This window comes from Delphinapterus leucas, chromosome 3 (assembly GCF_059928025.1).
Source record: "Delphinapterus leucas isolate spDelLeu-1000000601 "Yukka" chromosome 3, BTC_Dleu_Yukka2, whole genome shotgun sequence".
Lineage (NCBI taxonomy): Eukaryota > Metazoa > Chordata > Mammalia > Artiodactyla > Monodontidae > Delphinapterus > Delphinapterus leucas.
The window spans coordinates 106,914,874-106,934,450 of NC_143131.1; the positions used below are offsets into that span (position 1 = coordinate 106,914,874).

At 37.1% G+C, this 19,577-nt stretch overlaps 1 protein-coding gene across 4 annotated transcripts in view; it reads left to right on the forward strand.

The window, feature by feature from the left end:
• The window catches only part of PRRC1 (proline rich coiled-coil 1), a 44,078-nt gene extending 24,730 nt beyond the window's left edge, over positions 1-19,348 (forward strand). For all 4 annotated transcript variants that reach the window (XM_089909262.1, XM_089909260.1, XM_022588703.2 and 1 more), the window contains exons 8-9: positions 3,333-3,435; positions 15,812-19,348. In XM_089909262.1, coding sequence (XP_089765388.1) covers positions 3,333-3,435; positions 15,812-16,021 — 313 coding nt within the window. In that variant the 3' untranslated portion in view covers positions 16,022-19,348. The remainder of the gene's footprint in view (positions 1-3,332; positions 3,436-15,811) is intronic.
• The last annotated feature ends 229 nt before the right edge of the window (positions 19,349-19,577 follow it).

Genomic DNA, 19,577 nt, shown 5'->3' on the forward strand with positions numbered 1-19,577 from the left:
ACTTTCAATACCATTTACCCCCCTTCATCTTTTGCAGTATTAAGTATCTTGTGTATATATTTTACACAATATTTCTGTACACTCTATTCACTTACATTTATTCTCTGAATTCTTTCCTGCATTTTTGGTTTTTCTGTCTGGGATCATTTTCATTCTGCCTAAAGAGCATCCTTTGGTACTATATACATTGTGATGGAAGACTTTAGCCAGGAGTTCTCTCAGCTTTTGTCTGAAAGAGCCTTTAAAGCACCTTTATTTTCACAGGGTGTTTTTTTCTGGATATAGAAGTCTGGATTGGCAGATCTTTTCTTTCAGTACTTTAAAGATGCTGTTGTACTGTTTTCTGGCTTCCATCATTTCTGTTACATCAGCTATCCAGCTTGTTTCTGTGAAGAGAATGTATTGTTTAGCTGCATTTAGGATTTTTTCTGTCATTTTATTTTTGCAGTTTTGTATGGTAGGTACAGGGGTGTGTGTTTGCTTAGGTATTGAATTTTTGTGGATTCCCTGAGCTTGATTCTTTCTTTCATTGGATTTTATGTCTTTCATCAGTTTTGGAAAGTTCTTGGCCATTGGCTCTTCAGAATTGGCTTCTGGCCCGTTTTCTCTCTTCTCTTTCTAGGACTGTAATTACATGCTTGTTCACCTTCTGACTGTGCCTCAGAGTTCTCATTTGGTCAGTCCCCTCTTTCCCCTACTTCCTCACTCTGATTCGTCTGCTGTGTAGCCCATACATTGATTTTTTAAAAAAAGTAGATTTAATTTACTATTGAATACCTATATTTTCTATTTCGACTATCTTTACCTCTCTCTTTCCTTGAATATGAGTCATATTTATTTTAAGATCTTTGTCTACTGAAGCCAGTGTGTGGGCCTCTTTTAGCCTCCTTTTGGTGTGACGATAAGGTGCTGTCTTTGTGGATGCCTCATAATCTTGGAAAGCCAGGCATTGTTTATAAGAAACTCGAGAGTCTTGAGGTAATTTTGAGAAGGTTCACTCTTCCCTCTAATAAACAGAGTAGTGAGGTGTGTGGAAGGGGTAGTAGTTTGGTGCACTTTAGATAGACTGACCTGAGTCCAGGCTGGGTTGTGCTTAGGGTCAGCTGAAAGTCTTCAGCTTACCTTTGAAAGGTTGTCCCTGTCCAGAATGTTACTCCATTTTGTCTTCCTTGCTTCTACAGCTCTTGGATGCCATTAGATATGACTTGTATACTCATCCAGCTTTTCATTGGGAGCATTGGTCTGCCATCAACTGCTCCATCATACCTAGATGTGCTATTTTTCCTACCTTTTTTTTGAGCAGAAGACTAGCAAATAAGGAAGATTAGGAATAGTAATTGGTATTAGGAAGTCTGTGGATGGTTTCCAGTATGGTTTAAGGAGGAGAGGGTGAAAAGGCTGTAATATTAAGATACAGAAGGGGACTAGAGGAAGGACATGAGAACAAACAGCAAACCCGTGACCCAAAACACTCGATCGTTCGCTTTGGCTACTTCTCTCTGTGGTGTTCCCATGAAAAATAAATGCACAGAAGATAGTCAGGAAAATACATGCTTATAACTGAGTCAAGAAAAGACCATTGGTGTTTGCCTCCTACTAGTAAAGCCAGTATAGACCTAGCTATTTGTGATAAACTTTGCATCAGTTCATGCTACATGAGGGAAATTAGCATGTTTTATACCAAAATGGAAAAATAACCTGTGTAAACATGAATTGTCCTTATTCTGAGATTAACCTATCAAGTTCTAAAACCAAGGGTTATGTGTGAAATGGGTTAAAATGTCCTTCTGTGAAGTGACTGGTGGTAGTGGACGGTCTTTCTTTGATAAAATACAAATTGGCATACCTGTGTCAGCTCCTCAGGTGCTATTTCGATTTTTTTTCGGCTACATGAAATCTAAATGTCTTGGAACCACCATTCTTAAGCCTTTTTTAAGTCTAAGTAGCTTCCATATGGGATTGGTCGAGTCTGTCTTATTTCCCCAACCGCATGGAGAGGGTGAGGAGGAGGAGAGCCTTCTTTAGCAATTGTCCTTGAGTATGAACGGCGGAGACCGCCACTTTTCCTCCTGCTGGGTGGGGAGTGGGAGTGGGGCGGAAGGACAGGAGGAAGGAGGGAGAGGACAGCGTTTCCTCAGCCAATAGCACTCGTCAGGGAAACGGAAGAGGTCTCGGTGGGCATGGCAGTGACGGCAGTTTAGATTTGAGTTGAGAAGGATGGGATATCCAGGTTGACACGCTCGGGAGCGTGACAGTAGTTTGGAGAGGAAGGGGAGTTTTTCTCGTGTGATCACCGGCATGGTAGGGGAGACTGCTCGTACCTTCAGCGTTGCTGCTTGTCAGGACGTCCGTGCTGTGCCTGGAAGCTTAGTCACTACAGTTATTCTCTGCCATCTGCATAATACACAAATCATATAAAATAAAACACTGATTCATCATATACCAAATAAATTATTTAAAATAATGATTCATATAATAAATAAAATAACTATTTAAGGTTCTTAATTTCAAGGAAAATTTTAGGATGTGAATACTACAGACATTATAAACTCAAAAGTTATTCTACATATTGTTTTGTTGTTTCTTTGAATATGTAAATAAGTTTCCTAATCATATTGTATTTCATCGCCCTTTAATCTGTATATTTTAAAATTTTCTTGCTCTGTATCTTATTTAAACTCATGATTTCCTGATTCTGGCTAGTTAAAATGCTAGTGATATTACAGATGACCTCACCTAAGTCAGTTTTTAACTATGACTTTTTACGTGTATCTTTAAATTGAAGAAAATTTTCTTGATTTCATGAGGCTGTTTTCAGACTGATTCGTTGTGAACAATTCAGAAAGTGTGATTTCAGAAAGTGTGATTAGAAGGAATTATCAGGAATGAGGAGAGGATTTGTTATTTCCTGAATGAGTTTATTTTTATAGTAACTTTGCAACTTGGCTATATATTAATTATAGAGTTGGTAATATAAATTTTCCCATATTTTAGCAAGTGACATTTTAAATTACGATGTTATTTGAATTTTCAAATGAGTAGATTTATCTGTTGCATATTTGAGCACCCCTAATTGCCATTCTTTTCTCCAAATCTTAGCAAGAAAAGGAACTTTCCATGATGAGTAATTTCAATTATTTGTTGTTTTTTTTCCTTCTCTGAATTAAGCCAACAGGGTAATTTTATATGTTGTTTTATAGATTGTCCTATTGAAAATTTCAAGGAAATGTTTTTCTAGTCAACCTGGTAATGTTTTATCGGAATGTTAGTACTTTATTCACCATAACTCATTTAGCACATACACAATGTGAAACTCATACATTCTGTTGCAGATGGTTTGACATTGGCTGTCTGATAGTTGAAGACCCTGTGCATGGTATTCATCTAGAAGCATTTACACAAGCCACACCAGTACCCTTGGAATTTGTACAACAGGTTAGTTTTATCCTTTTCTTTTTCATTATGCTTCAGAGAAACCTGAAATACTGTTTTCAAAATAAGATTTTTCATTGTTTTGCTTCACTCTTTCCTTTTAGCCTTTTCTCTTTGCTTTTCAATTTTCTATTCCTTCCATGTTGTTTCAGTACCTCCCTACTTTCGTTTTCCAGCGGTCTTTGTCAAGGTAAGCCATTACATGGTTAATGCTCTTTTTCCCATTGTTTTCCCTCTTTTTATGATTGCGTTCACTACCTTGTGATTGGAGAAACAATTTGTGTTCACCTTTCATTAACTGTCTCCTTTATCTCACATTTTATTTTCTGCTGTTACTCTGTTTTCCTCTTTAGTTTGTTCATCTCTAAAAACATGTAGAAACACATTTAGAAGTTTACAAACCTTGGATGAAAGTCACATGTCTTTTCGGTTTGTTGAGAAATGTCTACCTATCCACATAGTTTCCAGAAGAATGTTAGCATTAATATAAAATGGTTTTCATTCCTTCTATATTTTTATGTACTTTTAATCTTTAAATGAAATAGAATGTAAGTTTGTTTACATTGGAATCTTTGTACTCTGAAATGGTATTTTTCCTGTCTTCCATTTAATAGAATTTCCATCACATTTTTATGTATGTACCTTGTTAAATGTCATTTCAAAACTCTCTAAAGTTATTTGGGACTTTAGGTATTTGAGAATTTGCTAAAGCTACTGGGTTCTCCCCGTATGATGTATGCACTCACATATAAATTTGGCTCACATGTTTACAGAGCCCCTGAAAGCAACCTGTGGCCTTCTTAGGGGTTTACAGGTTAGGTGGGGAATAAGAATTTATGCTTGGAATTTTTAAGTTTATTGAACCTTTACTTACTTATACCATAATTTTACCAAAATTCCTCTTCAGAAGTTGAAGACATTTTTCTACATGGTACTATTAAACTCACTCCAATGTGAAGGTGATTAAAAGATTGTACGCTATTATACAATAATTTAGAAAAATTACAGAAAACGGTTGATTTTCTAGGAAAATATTCTTGAATCAACAATGGCAGTTTATAACCATTAGGTTGAACCTAACCATTAGGTTGAACCGTACAAAATTGCTCATTGAAGTCAAAACCAGTCAAATTTTGGCAGTTTCATATGATTTAACCTAATTATCTTAGTGAAGCCTTTTGGTGCAAGAGTTTCATCTAGCTCCAAAAAAATCACTGAGTTTTAATGGTGGTGTGAGGTCTACAAGGTATTCAAAGAATACGTGATTCTCATGCATAGAGGTAGAAAGTTTTCCATTTTATTCTGTGAGACTAGCTTGTAACCTAACCAAAAAATAAGTTATAATACAGTCAGTATCACTTAAGTAAACAGTAAAACTAATAAAAGTTTGAAATGTATTTATTAAAGTGTGTGTGGGGGGGTAGTTTTCCCCATGCCACCTAGCAGTTCTTAGGAACAGCTGGATATCCTATAATTCAACTCAATTCTGACACCTATCCCACAGGTTAAGGGCTCAGTCCGACAAGACTGCCTGCACCCCTCCTTTCCAATCACAAGTCCAGGTTGTTACCTGAACTTCTGACTGACTGGCTGTATATCAGAGGAAATCAGAGATTCTCATTTGCTAGAGTAGCTCACAGAATGCAGGAAACCCACTTCACCCTAGATCACAGGTTTATTATAAAAGGATATAAGTCAGCAGCAGCCAGATGGAAGAGATGCATAGGGCAAGCTATGGAGAAAGGAGGTGGAGCTTCCATACCCTCTCCTAGTGCTCCACTCTCTCCAAATCTCCACACCTTCACCAACCAAGAAACTGTCTAAACCCTATCCTTTATATTTTATAAATCAAAATATCACAATCCACTCCCTGGTCTTTGAACATGTATCCCTTATAGTAAAACAGTCATAAATGTTAAATGATACCTGGCATCCCAGTTTGTCATTAATAACTATTTAGTACATTGTCATATCATGAGAAAGTCTCCCAGCATGAGGGCACATGGGTTTGCAGGTTTCAAAAGCAGGAGTGGAAAATTGTTTTCTTGAGTTCTCAGAAAGAGAAATTAAGGAAGAAATTAATAAAGCAATCCCATTTACCATTCACATCAAAATGAATAAGATACCTAGGGATCAACCTATGTAAGGAGGCAAAAGGCAAAAGACCTGTACTCCAAAAACTGTTTAAAGACTGATGAAAGAAATTGAAGATGACACAAACAAATGGAAAGGTACCATGGTTTGGGATAGAAGAATCAATATTGTTAAAATGACCATACTACCTAAGGCAATCTACAGATTCAGTGCAATCCCTATCAAATTACCAAGGGCATTTTTCACAGAACTAGAACAAATAATTTTAAAATTTGGCTGGAAACCAAAAGACCCCTAATAGCCAAAACAATCTTAAGAAGAATGAAGCTGGAGGAATCACACTCCCTGACTTCAGACTATGCCACAAAGCTACAGTCATCAAAAACAGTATGGTACTGGCACAAAATACACAGATTTAATGTAACAGGATAGAAAGTCTGGAAATTAATTGACCACAGGTGTGTCGGTTTATCTACAGCAAAGGAGATAAGGATATACAATGGAGAAAAGATAGTCTCTTCAATAAGTGGTGCTGGAAAAAGTAGACAGCTACATGTAAAAGAATGAGATTAGAACATTCTCTAACATCATGTACAAAAATAAACTCAAACGTGGATTAAAGACCTAAATGTAACACTGGATACTAAAAAACTCTTAGAGGAACACATAGGCAGAAGACTCTGACGTAAATCACAGCAGTATTTTTTGGATACGTCTCCCAGAGTAAGGGAAATAAAAGCAAAACTAAACAAATGGGACCTCATTAAACCTTAAAAGCTTTTGCACAGCAAAGGAAACCATGAACAAAATGAAAAGACAACCCACAGAATGGGAGAAAATATTTGCAAAGGAAGCACAGGGATTAATCTCCAAAATATACAAACAGCTCGTAAAACTCTACCACAAAAAAACAACCCAATCAAAAAATGGGCAGAAGACCCAGAGACTTTTCTTCAAAGAAGACATACAGATGACCAACAGGCACATGAAAAGATGCTCAACATCAATAATTATTAGAGAAATGCAAATCAAAACCACAATGAGGTTATCACCTCCCACCAGTCAGAATGGCCATCATCAAGAAGTATACAAATAATAAATGCTGGAGAGGGTGTGGAGAAAAGGGAATCCTCCTGCACTGTTGGTGGGAATGTATGGAGAACAGTATAGAGGGTCCATAAAAAAACTAAAAATAGAGCTATCATATGATCCTGCAATCCAACTTGTGGGCATATATCTAGAAGAGGCAAAAACTCTAATTTGAAAAGATACGTACACCCCTGTGTTCACAGCAGCACTATTTACAATTGCCAAGACATGGAATCAACCTATAGGTTCATCAACAGATGACTGGATAAAGAAGATGTGGTGTACATATATACAATGGAATATGGCTCAGCCATTAAAAAGAATGAAATAATGTCATTTTGCAGCAACATGCATGGACCTAGAGATTATCATACTATGTAAGTCAGACAGAGAAAGACAAATACATATCACTTATATGTAAAAAAAAAAAAGGTACAAATGAACTTATTTAGAAAACAGAAATAGACTCAGAGACATAGGAAGCAAACTTTCGGTTACCAAAGGGGATAGGGGCAAGGAGATAAATCAGGAGTTTGGGGTTAACAAATACACACTACTATATAAAAAGTAGATAACAAGGACTTACAGTTTCCTGTGCTATACAGTATTCAATATCTCGTAGTAGTCTATAATGAAAAAGAATCCGAAAAAGAATAGATCTGTACATACATATGTATAAATGAATCATTTTGCTGTATACCTGAAACTAACCCAAGTATACTAACTAAGTATAGTTGTAAACCAACTATACTTCAATTTAAAAAAACAGCAGGAGGGGTGTCAGAGATACAGTATATGGCTTCACCCTTTCAGGCATGTAGTATAATAGAGCTAAGAGATGGTATCATCTCTTGCTCTGAGCCTTTTTTTTTTTTTTCCCTTTTTTCCCTTTCTCCATTCATATCCAAGCTTCTCCACCTTTGGAAGGGACATTAGGTTCAGCAACTGTGCTGGTCTAGATTACAGACAGCAATACTAGGCTAGCAGGTGCCTCCCCCTCATCCACTTCTATTCAGATAAGTTAAGGTTACATAGGTGCAGAACAGGTGGGCTGTCTTTACCACCAGCCCATATAGCAGCAGTCACTGTTAGCCCCATTTTTTCAGATGGAGTGAAGGCACATCTTGCCCTATAGGCCCTTAGGAGTTGTAACAAAGATTAAAAACATAGTTACAATAAAGGTGTTAAAAGCAACAACAACAACATAGATTGCTGAACCAGAAACTGTAACTGAGCATTTGCCTCTACCACTGGGTAAGAAAAGCCCTGCCTAGAGTCACTGTCTCTACCTGTAAAGAACCGTTTGTAGTCCCCCAGGGCTACCAACTAACTTGCTATGTTCAGGGCCTTCCTAACAGGAAATCTGCCACATAGCCATCTGCAGTCTCTGTCTTTTTTGCTGGTCGACAGAACAGTTTTTATTGGCATTTTGTGACTCAGAGTGTACAAGAAGAATGGGTCTAGATTCAGCCCATCTCTGCATTGCTGCACTAACCCCATATTCACTCACTTCATGGACCCAGGTGGCCGTCTTGAGAGAGAGCAGGGGGATATCTGATTGTTGATTCCATTCACCTTCCAAGCCTGGAAAGGAGTTCTTCTGATGGGCATCAACATGTTCTAGTTTAATGCATCCCTCCAGTTCCCACAGTGATTTCCACAGGGTTGTGTGTCCCATATGGGCATCCTTTTAATAGGCCAGGTTTCCATTGCCCTCCTGCCTGACCATATGGCCAGGCCATTGACCACTGCCCATGACTCAGTAAAAACCAGAAGATAGGAGATTATATCACTGTTCAATTCTTTCATCACTGCTGGGAAAACAGCATGCAGTTCAGCCTTGCCTGTCTGATTTTTTTTACCTTCGTCAGAGCAGTGGACTTCCAAATAGTATGTTATCCATCCACCTTGGAACTGCTACCCATAAACCAAGCAGTTCTTGGTTGGTCAGTTAAGAGCTGTGCATAGGGCACTGTCTACATGGCAGTCAGTTCCGGCAGCTTCTCGGGTGACTCCAAAATCTGTCCTAGAGGAAAAGAGACACCGAGCTTGTTAGTCTCCTCCCTGTATTCCCCAGACAGCATTGTTCCTTTATAAACCGTTTCCATTATGGTGGAACTCTTCCAGGCACTACCATCCCTATTAGGGTGTTTCTCCATCATCCCAGATGTTTTGAGTGTTTCACATTTCAGTATCATTTTATGCCCTTCAGTCATATGAGTAGCTTCAATTAATAGTGTCCAGTGGCTAGGTAGTAAACACCCCTCAAATGGAAATTCTGTAGTTCGAAGTTCAAGTAGTCATTGCTGGGAGGCACTCACAGATTTTTACCATAAGCCTCAGTCTACGTTCCACATAGGGCTGTGGCGCAGAGAGTTTTGTCCCTACCAGCACACCAACTTCTATTCCACACTGCAGGCTCAATCTTACTGGTTCCATAGAGCATGTCCAGTTAATAATGCTTGAAGGGTGGCTTTCCATCCCTTCTGTTTTACAATACTAGATAAGGGAAACGTTCCCCAGTGAGATACAGTGTCCATCCCCAAAATATAATCAGGTGAAAAAAAACACCGTCACTTCACATGAAACCAGTTCAAACACACCAAGTCTCCTACAAACTTATACTGTAATTCCATCATCACTTATGTTCCTCACTGTAGCCCCCATTGAGACTTCATCAATGGGTTTTGGTTTTGTAATACTAGGTAGGGGAAGTGTCAACTTTCATAATCCTATCAACCATTACATTTTTACTTTTTTTCAGTCTAATTGTAGCACACATCAGGCCTTCACTAGTGGACTTTGGTAACACAGCTCAAGGGAAACTTCTCTTCTCCACTCCTGACCATTTTACTCACTCTTGTACAAAAGTCTTTGGGTCCCCAGCTAGGGATTGAGCCAAGGGGATTTGGCCCATTTGTCAGTCTTTATCTTGATTAATCTGCCTAGTCACTGCCCCAATTGATTGCTGCTTAAATTTCTCATTGTCATTTCTACCTTCAGACTTTTAAAATTTCTCCTAACTAGGATAAATAGAGCAGACTTATTTGGGGCCCTTCAATGTTGGGGAACCAGCAGGGAGTCCCACTCAGCCTTTGGTAGTGCTGTGTTAAAACCTCTGTTTTAATCCCACCTATGTCTGTTTTATTCATCCTGGTTCTTAATGGCCATCTGAAGATTTCCACCCTGCTGGGATAAGTTCTGTGAATCTCCTGTTTCCTCTGTTTCATCCCAATCAAAATTTACTTTATTCACCTATGTCTTCATAACTTTTTAAAATTTCCACCTTGTTGGGCAACTAGAGAAGGAAGAACAACCAAAAAAAGAAAAAACCCCTAAATTAGCAAAAGGAAATAAATCATAAAGATCAGAGCAAAAATAAGTATTAGGTTGGCCAAAAAGTTCATTCGGTTAGTAAATACATTGTTCAATAAAATTCTTGGTGAAAATGAAAAACTGTGTCTTTTATTTTTACTTAAAACTGAAAGAACTTTTTGGCCAACCCAATAAAATAGAGATGAAGAAAAAAATAGAAAAGATCAATGAAACTAAAAGCTGGTTCTTTGAAAAGATAAACAAAATTGATAAATCTTTAGCCAGACTCATCAAGAAAAAAAGGGGAGGGTGCAAATCAATAAAATTAGAAATGAAAAAGGAGTTACAACAGATGCCACAGAAATACAAAGGATCATAAGAGACTACTACAAGCAACTATATGCCAATAAAATGGACAACCTAGAAAAAATGGACAGATAAGAAAGGTATAGCCTTCCAAAACTGAACCAGGAAGAAATAGAAAATATGACTCACAAGTACTGAAGTTGAAACTGTGATTAAAAATCTAACAGCAAACAAAAGGCCAGGACCAGATGGCTTCACAGGTGAATTCTATCAAACATTCAGAGAATAGTTGACACCTACCCTTCTGAAACTCTTCCAAAAAATTGCAGAGGAAAGAACACTCCTAAGCTCATTCTACAAGGCCACCATCACCCTGCTACCAAAACCAGACAAAGTTATCACAAAAAAAAGAAAATTACAGGCCGGTATCAGTGATGAACATAGACACAAATATCCTAAACAAAATACTAGGAAACAGAATCAAACAACACATTAAAAGGATTATACACCATGATCAAGTGGGATTTATCCAGGGATGCAAGGTTTTTTCAGTTTCCACAAATCAGTGTGATACACCACATTAACAGGCTGAAGAATAAAAAACATATGATCATCTCAATAGATGCAGAAAAAGCTTTTGACAAAATTCAACACCTGCTTATGATAAAAACTCCAGAAAGTGGGCATAGAGGGAACCTACCTCAACATAATAAAGGCCATATACAACAAACCCACAGCAAACATCATTCTCAACGGTGAAAAACTGAAAGCATTTCCTCTAAGATCAGGAACAAGACAAGGATGTCCATTCTCATGACTGTTATTCAACATAGTTTTGGAAGTCCTAGCCACAGCAATCAGAGAAGTAAAAGAAATCCAAATTGGAAGAGAAGAAGTAAAACTGTCACTGTTTGCAGATGACATGATACTATACATACAAAATCCTAAAGATGCTACCAGAAAACTACTAGAGCTAATCAATGAATTTGGTAAAGATGCAGGATACAAAATTAATACACAGAAATCTCTTGTATTCCTATACACTAACAATGAAAGGTCAGAAAGAGAAATTAAGGAAACAACCCCATTTACCATCGCATCAAAAAGAATAAAATACCTAGGAATAAACCTACCTAATGAGGTAAAAGACGTGTACTCAGAAAACTGTAAGATACTGATGAAAGAAATCAAAGATTACACGAACAGGTGGAGAGATATACCATGTTCTTGGATTGGAAGAATCAATATTGTGAAAATGACTATACTATACAAAGCAATCTACAGATTTAATGCAATCCCTATCAAATTACCAATGGCATTTTTCACAGAATTAGAACAAAAAATTTTACAATTTGTGTGGAAACACAAAAGACCCCAAATAGCCAAAGCAATCTCGAGAAAGAAAAATGGAGCTGGAGGAATCAGGCTGTCTGACTTCAGACTATACTACAAAGCTACAGTAATCAAGACAGTATGGTACTGGCACAAAAACAGAAATATAGATCAATGGAACAGGATAGAAAGCCCAGAGATAAACCCATGCACCTGTGGTCAACTAATCTATGACAAAGGCGGCAAGGATATACAATGGAGAAGACAGTCTCTTCAGTAAGTGGTGCTGGGAAAACTGGACAGCTACATGTAAAAGAATGAAATTAGAACATTCTCTAACACCATACACAAAAATAAACTCAAAATAGATTAAAGACCTCAATGTAAGACCGTATACTATAAAACTCTTAGAGGAAAACAGGCAGAACACTCTTCGACATAAATCACAGCAAGATCTTTTTCAATCCACCTCCTAGAGTAATGGAAATAAAATCAAAAATAAACAAATGGGACCTAATTAAACTTAAAAGCTTTTGCACAGCAAAGGAAACCATAAACAAAATGAATAGACAGCCCTCAGAATGCGAGAAGGTATTTGCAAATGAAGCAGCCGACAAGGGATTAATCTCCAAAATATACAGACAGCTCATGCAGCTCAATATAAAAAAAAAAAAAACCCAATCAAAAAAAATGGGCAGAAGACCCAAATAGACATTTCTACAAAGACGACATACGGATGGCTAAAAAGCACATGAAAAGATGCCCAACATCATTAATCATTAGAGAGATGCAAATCAAAACTACAGTGAGGTTCCACCTCACACCAGTCAGAATGGCCATCATCAAAAAATCTGCAAATAATAAATGCTGGAGAGGGTGTGGAGAAAAGGAAACCCTCCTACACTGTTGGTGGGAATGTAAATTAGTACAGCCACATGGAGAAGAGTGTTGAGGTTCCTTAAAAAACTAAAAATAGAGCTAATATATGATCCAGCAATCCACTCTTGGGCATATATCCGGAAGCAAACCATAATTTGAAAAGATACATGCACCTCAATGTTCATTGCAGCACTATTTATAATAGCCAGGACATGGAAGCAACCTAAATGTCCATTGATAGATGAATGGATAAAGAAGATGTGGTACATGTATACAATGGAATATTATGCAGCCATAAAAAAGATCAAAATAATGCCATTTGCAGCAACATGGATGGACCTAGAGATTGTCATACTAAGTAAGACAGAGAAAGAAAAATATCATATGATATAGCTTACATGTGGAATATACAAAAAGGGTACAAATGAACATATTTACAACAGAAACAGAGTCACAGATGTAGAAAACAAACTTATGGTTACCAAGGGGGGGTAGGGGGGAAGGGATAAATTGGGAGATTGGAATTGACATATAAACACTACTATATATGAAATAGATAACTAATAAGAACCTACTGTATACCACAGGGAACTCTATTCAGTAGTCTCTAATGGCCTATAATGGAAAGGAATCTAAAAAAGAGTGGATACATGTATAACTGATTCACTTCACTGTACACCTGAAACTAACACAACATTGTAAATCAATTACACTCCAATAAAAATTAAAAAGAAAAAAAAAAATTACAACCGTGCTAATAAACTCTTAGCTAATTAGGATTAGAAGGGTATGTGTATACTGGAAAGTCAAAGCAAAAATCAGATCTAATGGTAAAACATTAGGAACCTTGAAATTGTAAGGCTGCTTCTGTCACTGTCATTCTTACATTGCTTGAAATCAGGGACTAGCACAAAAAAAAAAAAAAGAAAAAAGTCTTACAGCCAAATCTGGCCTGACCCCTGTTTTTGTAAAGAAGTTTTTTTTTGTAAAGAACATACTTGGGCCCGTTTGTTTACATACTGTTTACAGCTGCTTTTTTGCTATAGCAGGAGAGTTGAGTAGTTGCTATAGAGACTGTCTGGCCCACAAAGCCTAAGATACTTACTACGTGACCCTTTTCAGAAAACGTTGGTGACTCTTGCTAGATGTCTGATCACTGCAAGGACAATTTTTATTCTGTTTTTAAATATATATATTGGAAAGAAACAGACATTATGCTCAAGGAACAAAGCATCAAAAGTATACATACTAATAAAACTATATATACTAATATTCAAATTTGTCTATGACATTGCTAAGTGAAAATAAACTGCATGTAGTATCCATATATATACACACACATATACCCATATATACTTTAAAATGTATATAAATGAATAGGACAAAAAGGCCTGGAAAAGTACACACAGGCTCTTAATGTGGTTAACTGTGAACAGTGGTATTCAAAGAGTGTCGTTTGCTTTTTGTTCTGCCATTTCTGCTGTCATTTCATTTCTTTCACAAGGTACAAAGTTGAGATACAAAAGTATAGGTATTGAGATTCCTTCCTCTTGTCCTTGCTCTTCAGTTCTACGCTGTTTCTTGTTTTATCCACTGCAAGATGTTCAATTCTATGTTCCCTTGTAGTTGAAATTTTTTAAGAGAATTTAAGAGACTAGAAATCAGCCCTTAAGGGGATTATAATCAGCATATATCAATATATTAGTGAAAATCAGGAAAAAATTTTATACAGTTTATGCTGGTTAAACAAATATAAATGATCCCTCCTCCCCCAATTAAAAACCCAGTTTCTAGATGTTAGCTGATAATGTCAAGTATTTTGATCCTCAAAAGTATGATCCTAGGCCTAGCATCATAATCATCACCTGGGAACTTGTTAAAAATGCACGCTTGAGGAAGGGTGGTAGGAGAAAGGTGGTCATAAGGTACAGACTTCCAGTTACGGGAGAAATAAGTACTGAGGATATGATGTATAGGATGGTGACTGTAGTTAACGCTGTTGTATGCTATATGAAAGTTATTAAGAGAGTAGATCTTAAGAGGTCTTGTCATAAAGAAAAAAGGTTTTTTTCTTTTTTTGCTTCTTTTTATTGTATCTAAATATGGGGTGATTATCATGGTAATCATTTCATAATAAATGTAAGTGAAACCATTGTGGTATACATCTTAAACTTAAATAGTGATATATGTCAGTTTTATCTCAAAACTGGAAAAAAAGGATTTGTGCATTGCCCATTTAGTCTTAAAAAAAAAAGTACTCTTGGGCCCTAACCTAAGGCTATGGAATTAGGATCTGCAACTTTAGAAGCTCCCCAGATGCTTCATGTGCACATCGCATTTGAGAAACACAGTTCTGAGGACCATAGTGGTTTATCTACTGTCTCTCTTTAAAACATAGTAGAATACTGATAGTGCAGTGTACCCTGTGGAAGGGAAGACAGAGCAGGCTCCCCAGCAAAATTTCTCAGAAACTATTTTATAAGTATTGTGCTCTTTCTCTTGGAACCATCTGTGAGTTTCCAATTCATTGGTCTTAGGTGGAGCATGAAAAGTGGTTTTGTTAAAAAAAAAAAAAATGCATCTCAGGCGATTGTAATATACAGCACATTTGGGAATCACTGCATGGATCCTTTCTACATATGGATATACTCCTCTGGACTATACTTACCACCCTAAAGCCAAAAAACTATATCATTCTTGGATATCAGGCAGTGAGTTTATTTTTTCATTCCTGTGTAGGTGAATAAATGATTGCCATGGAGCAGATGTGGGCTGGGTCAAGTACAAGTGATGTAACAGTGGTTGATGCTCTCTCCTGGACTGGATGTTATTTGATATATATTGGTACTAACTTATTCACACATAAATGAAGTTTCCAGGAATACTCTTCTGCAGATTAATTTAACAATTCTTTTCTGATAGGGTTGAAGCCTTAATATGCAGTATTATCTCTCTTTCTTGTAATTGTAAGGAATTTTATTACTGTAAAAAGATAAAAGTAACATTTCTATCTTAGCACTAATCTTATTAACCTAAAGTGACACTGAATATAGAACTGACACTTAGGCCCTCTGACACTGAGCTCTGTTAGATAGAGTCATTAGCTTTAAGACTTAGATTGTATTTAAACAACAAAATGAGCTTAGTGTGGACATTGTAAATCACGTCCATGTGTGCAATATTGTTTTGTGTTTTTTTTTGTAGCCTTGTAACTTCATACATTTGGCAGCATAGCCGTGTTTCTCAGGGTCTGTCATAATCTCTATGAGAAGTAACCTGAGAGACTTTGAAATGTCACTTATGACATAACTACTTCCAGTGATGTTTTTTAATGTATTAAAATATCGATTTCTTTTTTCCTTAGGCTCAAAGTCTAACTCCCCAGGACTACAGTCTGAGGTGGTCGGGCCTTTTGGTGACAGTGGGCGAAGTCCTGGAGAAGAGCTTACTCAATGTCAGCCGGACTGATTGGCATATGACTTTCACTGGCATGTCTCGTCGGCAGATGATCTACAGCGCAGCCAAAGCAGTAGCAGGCATGTATAAACAGCGCCTGTCCCCCGGGACCATGTGAGAAGGCTGGCCTGGGATACTGACACTTGCTAACTTTGAGCTGCTGGTGGAGAAGAGACAGTCCCTTCTTAAACTGGACAACTTCAGTCAGTCCAGCTGTTTTGATCATTTTCCTGTAGGCTGCAGTTTTTTTCTTAGAAAGGCATGGTGTCATTCCAGTAGATGAAAAGAAACAGATCCTTCTTCTGATTATATAATTGCACGTACCATAGTTTTCAAAAAATATATAAATATTTTTATAGGACAGTTTGATACACCAGATTTATAAGGTGCAAATTCATGTGCTAAGATATTTAACTTAATGATATGTACTTGATTATTTTGTTTTTTAAGAAATAGTTGACTAAAGAACATGTTTACCGAACACTGTTTAAAAGCATTGTTTCTTTTAATTCATGATTAATCTCTTCCCTGTCCGTCTTGGAAGCTTTTCGTGTGTCCATGTGATCACAGGTCTGATGCTAAGCCATGTGCTCAACAAGAGACTCTAAGACGCCTACTTGTAGGGAGATGGTGCACTTGTCTATGCATATTTTTAACATAGGCCAGAATAACAGAATCGATCATTTTCTTTTTGGTTATCATGTTATACACATAGCCTGAAAAATTTTTTTTTTTTTTTTTAATGTTTCAGCATTTCACATTCATACTGTACGATGAACACTGGGATAATGCTTTTTTTTTTTCATTGCTCTATGAACTAAGGGGCAAATGAGTCAAGCATATTTAAATTAGAAGCATTTGGGTTTTTTTGCATAATGGTATTCAGTGCTTCCAGGTAACTCTGACAACAGCCATTACTTCTGCTTTAATTCATTTCTCCAACTGTAATAGAGAAATTTTTGAGAGGAAATTACTTTGTTGTTTATGGGATCATATGACTTACTTTAAGGCTACTTATTTAGTTTGCCTTAAACACAGCTTTTCTAACTTCGTGCCATTCTGCCTTTACTTTTTATGGAAGTTTTCCAAGAAACTGTTTTATAGTGAACCTGGTTTATTTAGTCCATTATGTTTGTATTTAATGAAAGCTTCTTTTTCCCCCAGATAATATATTTTACCATTTTGGGATTTATACAAATCAAAAATAGTTCATCATATACTTTTGAACTCTATATATGAAAGTTCAAATAATTTTTTGAAGATAGTTTCTTATATAAACGTAATTTAATTTTTATTTACTCTTCTATATAATTCTTTAGATGTAAAAGAATCAGCACAATCTTATAAAATCTTTTAAGGTATTGAAGCTGTCATCCTGTGCTGTCATCTCATGTAATGTTTGTTTGCTTTGTATTAATATTTCAAGTACTTGTTTGATTTCTATTTTTTTTTACCTGAGGATGAGAAGATTAAGTACTAATTTTCCATCTGTGTTATGTGTTCATTTCTATGCACTGTATAGTTGTCATTCAGTCTTCTGTGTCATTAAAAGTAATGAGAGAAAGAAGAGAGATGTAGCCGGTTGCTATAGCATAATAGGGACACAGGAATACTTATATTCCCTTTTTATTGGTATTTATGGAACACTTCATCTCATGTTTTCTCCGTCTTTCGTGAATAAGAGAAGCCTTTCTCTACCATTTGTTTTTATCCTTTATTTTAAAAAGCTACCCTTTATCATGGCACTGGCCTGATGACACATCACTGTTAGGAACGAAGGAACATGTGTCCGTAGTTCGTATTTCTGCTTTTTTCCCCTATTATAGGGAAATTTTACAGATCCTAAAGATAAAATTTTCTTTTTATTTTACGAGGTCTCAAATATCTTAGTTTATGTTTTTGAGGGCGGTTTTCGTAGGATCATTAACATTGACATCCCATTAGAGGACAGCTTTCTTCGAACCCCCAGGCAGCAATGGCAGAGTTACTCTGGTTTGGGTGCAGATGATTTCCCTGCACCTGGTAATTTGCACCCTCTGCTCTCTGTGAGTGGGTGAGGACTAGGGAAGGGCAGATGGAAAAGATAAATACATCATCTCGTTCTGGCCCCTTATTCCTTCTCTGGCCCAGAGTTATCTTTGAAAGGCATCAGTGCATGACTGACTCCACAGTCAACTTTCCCAGCCTCTTGTTTACTTTTTCATTCTTGGATTTCCCTCTTGTACAAGGGGCAAGAAAAGTAACTCATTACCTCTCACACACCAGGGCAGCGTGAGCCAGGAGGTCTTTTACTGTTGGTATTTTGGCATGAGATATGCTGGTCATCAACCTAAGGCCACGGCTCCCTTCACCAATCATCCAGCTGCCCTGTTCTTTTCTTGCTTGTTTCCTTATAATTCTTGCACTAGCATTTTTTGGGAGCGTTGAGCTGGGGAGTTTTACCCTCAAGCATCTTGGGACAACCTATCTTTAACACAGTTCTTTGCCACTACTATTTTGGTCATGTTTGTGTTTTCTTTTCTTTCGAAGTGCTCCCAGAACTACTTACTGAATTTGATAAGTTGTATACTTTTTTTTTTTTTTTTTTTGGCGGTATGCGGGCCCCTCACCTCTGTGGCCTCTCCCGTTGCGGAGCACAGGCTCCGGATGCGCAAGCCTCAGCGGCCATGGCCCACGGGCCCAGCCGCTCCGCGGCACGTGGGATCCTCCCAGACCGGCGCACGAACCCGTGTCCCCTGCATCGGCAGGCGGACTCTCAACCACTGCACCACCAGGGAAGCTCAGTTTGTATACTTTTTAATTAAGTGTTGTGAAAGAGAACAGGAAGAAACGCAGGAAGAGTAATTTTACATCAGCCTCAATTGACAGAAGGTACTCAGACTACTCAGATCAATATCGTCTTGTTATTAAGTTTATCAGGTAACCCTGGACTTAGAGCTGGGCCCCAGACTTCTGGGTGGAAAAGTTTGAGCTAATAATACCTGTAGTTTTCTCCTCTGAACCTCTTATTATTACTTCCCCATTCTTTGTTCTTTCTCTCAAGGATTAATGAGGTAGAAAATTGAGATGAATGGATATAGACAAAATGGTAGTATGATAAATATAAGTAGATAACAGTACAGATGAAAGTGTATTATATACATTAATTCAAGTTATGCAAATTAGTAGTATACTCAGGGTCAGCTAAATTAATTTAAGATGTTGTTGAATTTATTTTGTTCCTTGGCTAGAAAAAATTCTAAACAGGAATTTGTGTTCTGTGAAACCAAATTGGTAATATCCTGTGTTCTGAAAGATGGTAGGTTACACATAAATTAAGAAACTCAGATTTTTACTCCTAGAGTATGGTATTGTTTTTTAAGATACTATGCAGGATGATGTATTGGATAAAGCCAATTTTGTACGTATGTACATATGTCATAAATAAAAAATACCTCGACTTATATCCCAAGTGATTTTTTTTAATGCTAATCATATTCATATTATATTAGAAGGACCCATATTCCTTTTTGTCTCAACTGGCTACTGGGTGCCAAGAATTATGTAATAGCAGCTTCAAACACCATCTTTCAAGTGGAACTATAACATTCAAATACAGTTGACCCTTCAACAATGAGGGTTTAGGGGAGCTGACCCTCTGTACAGTCTCAAGTCCACGTACGACTTTACAGTTA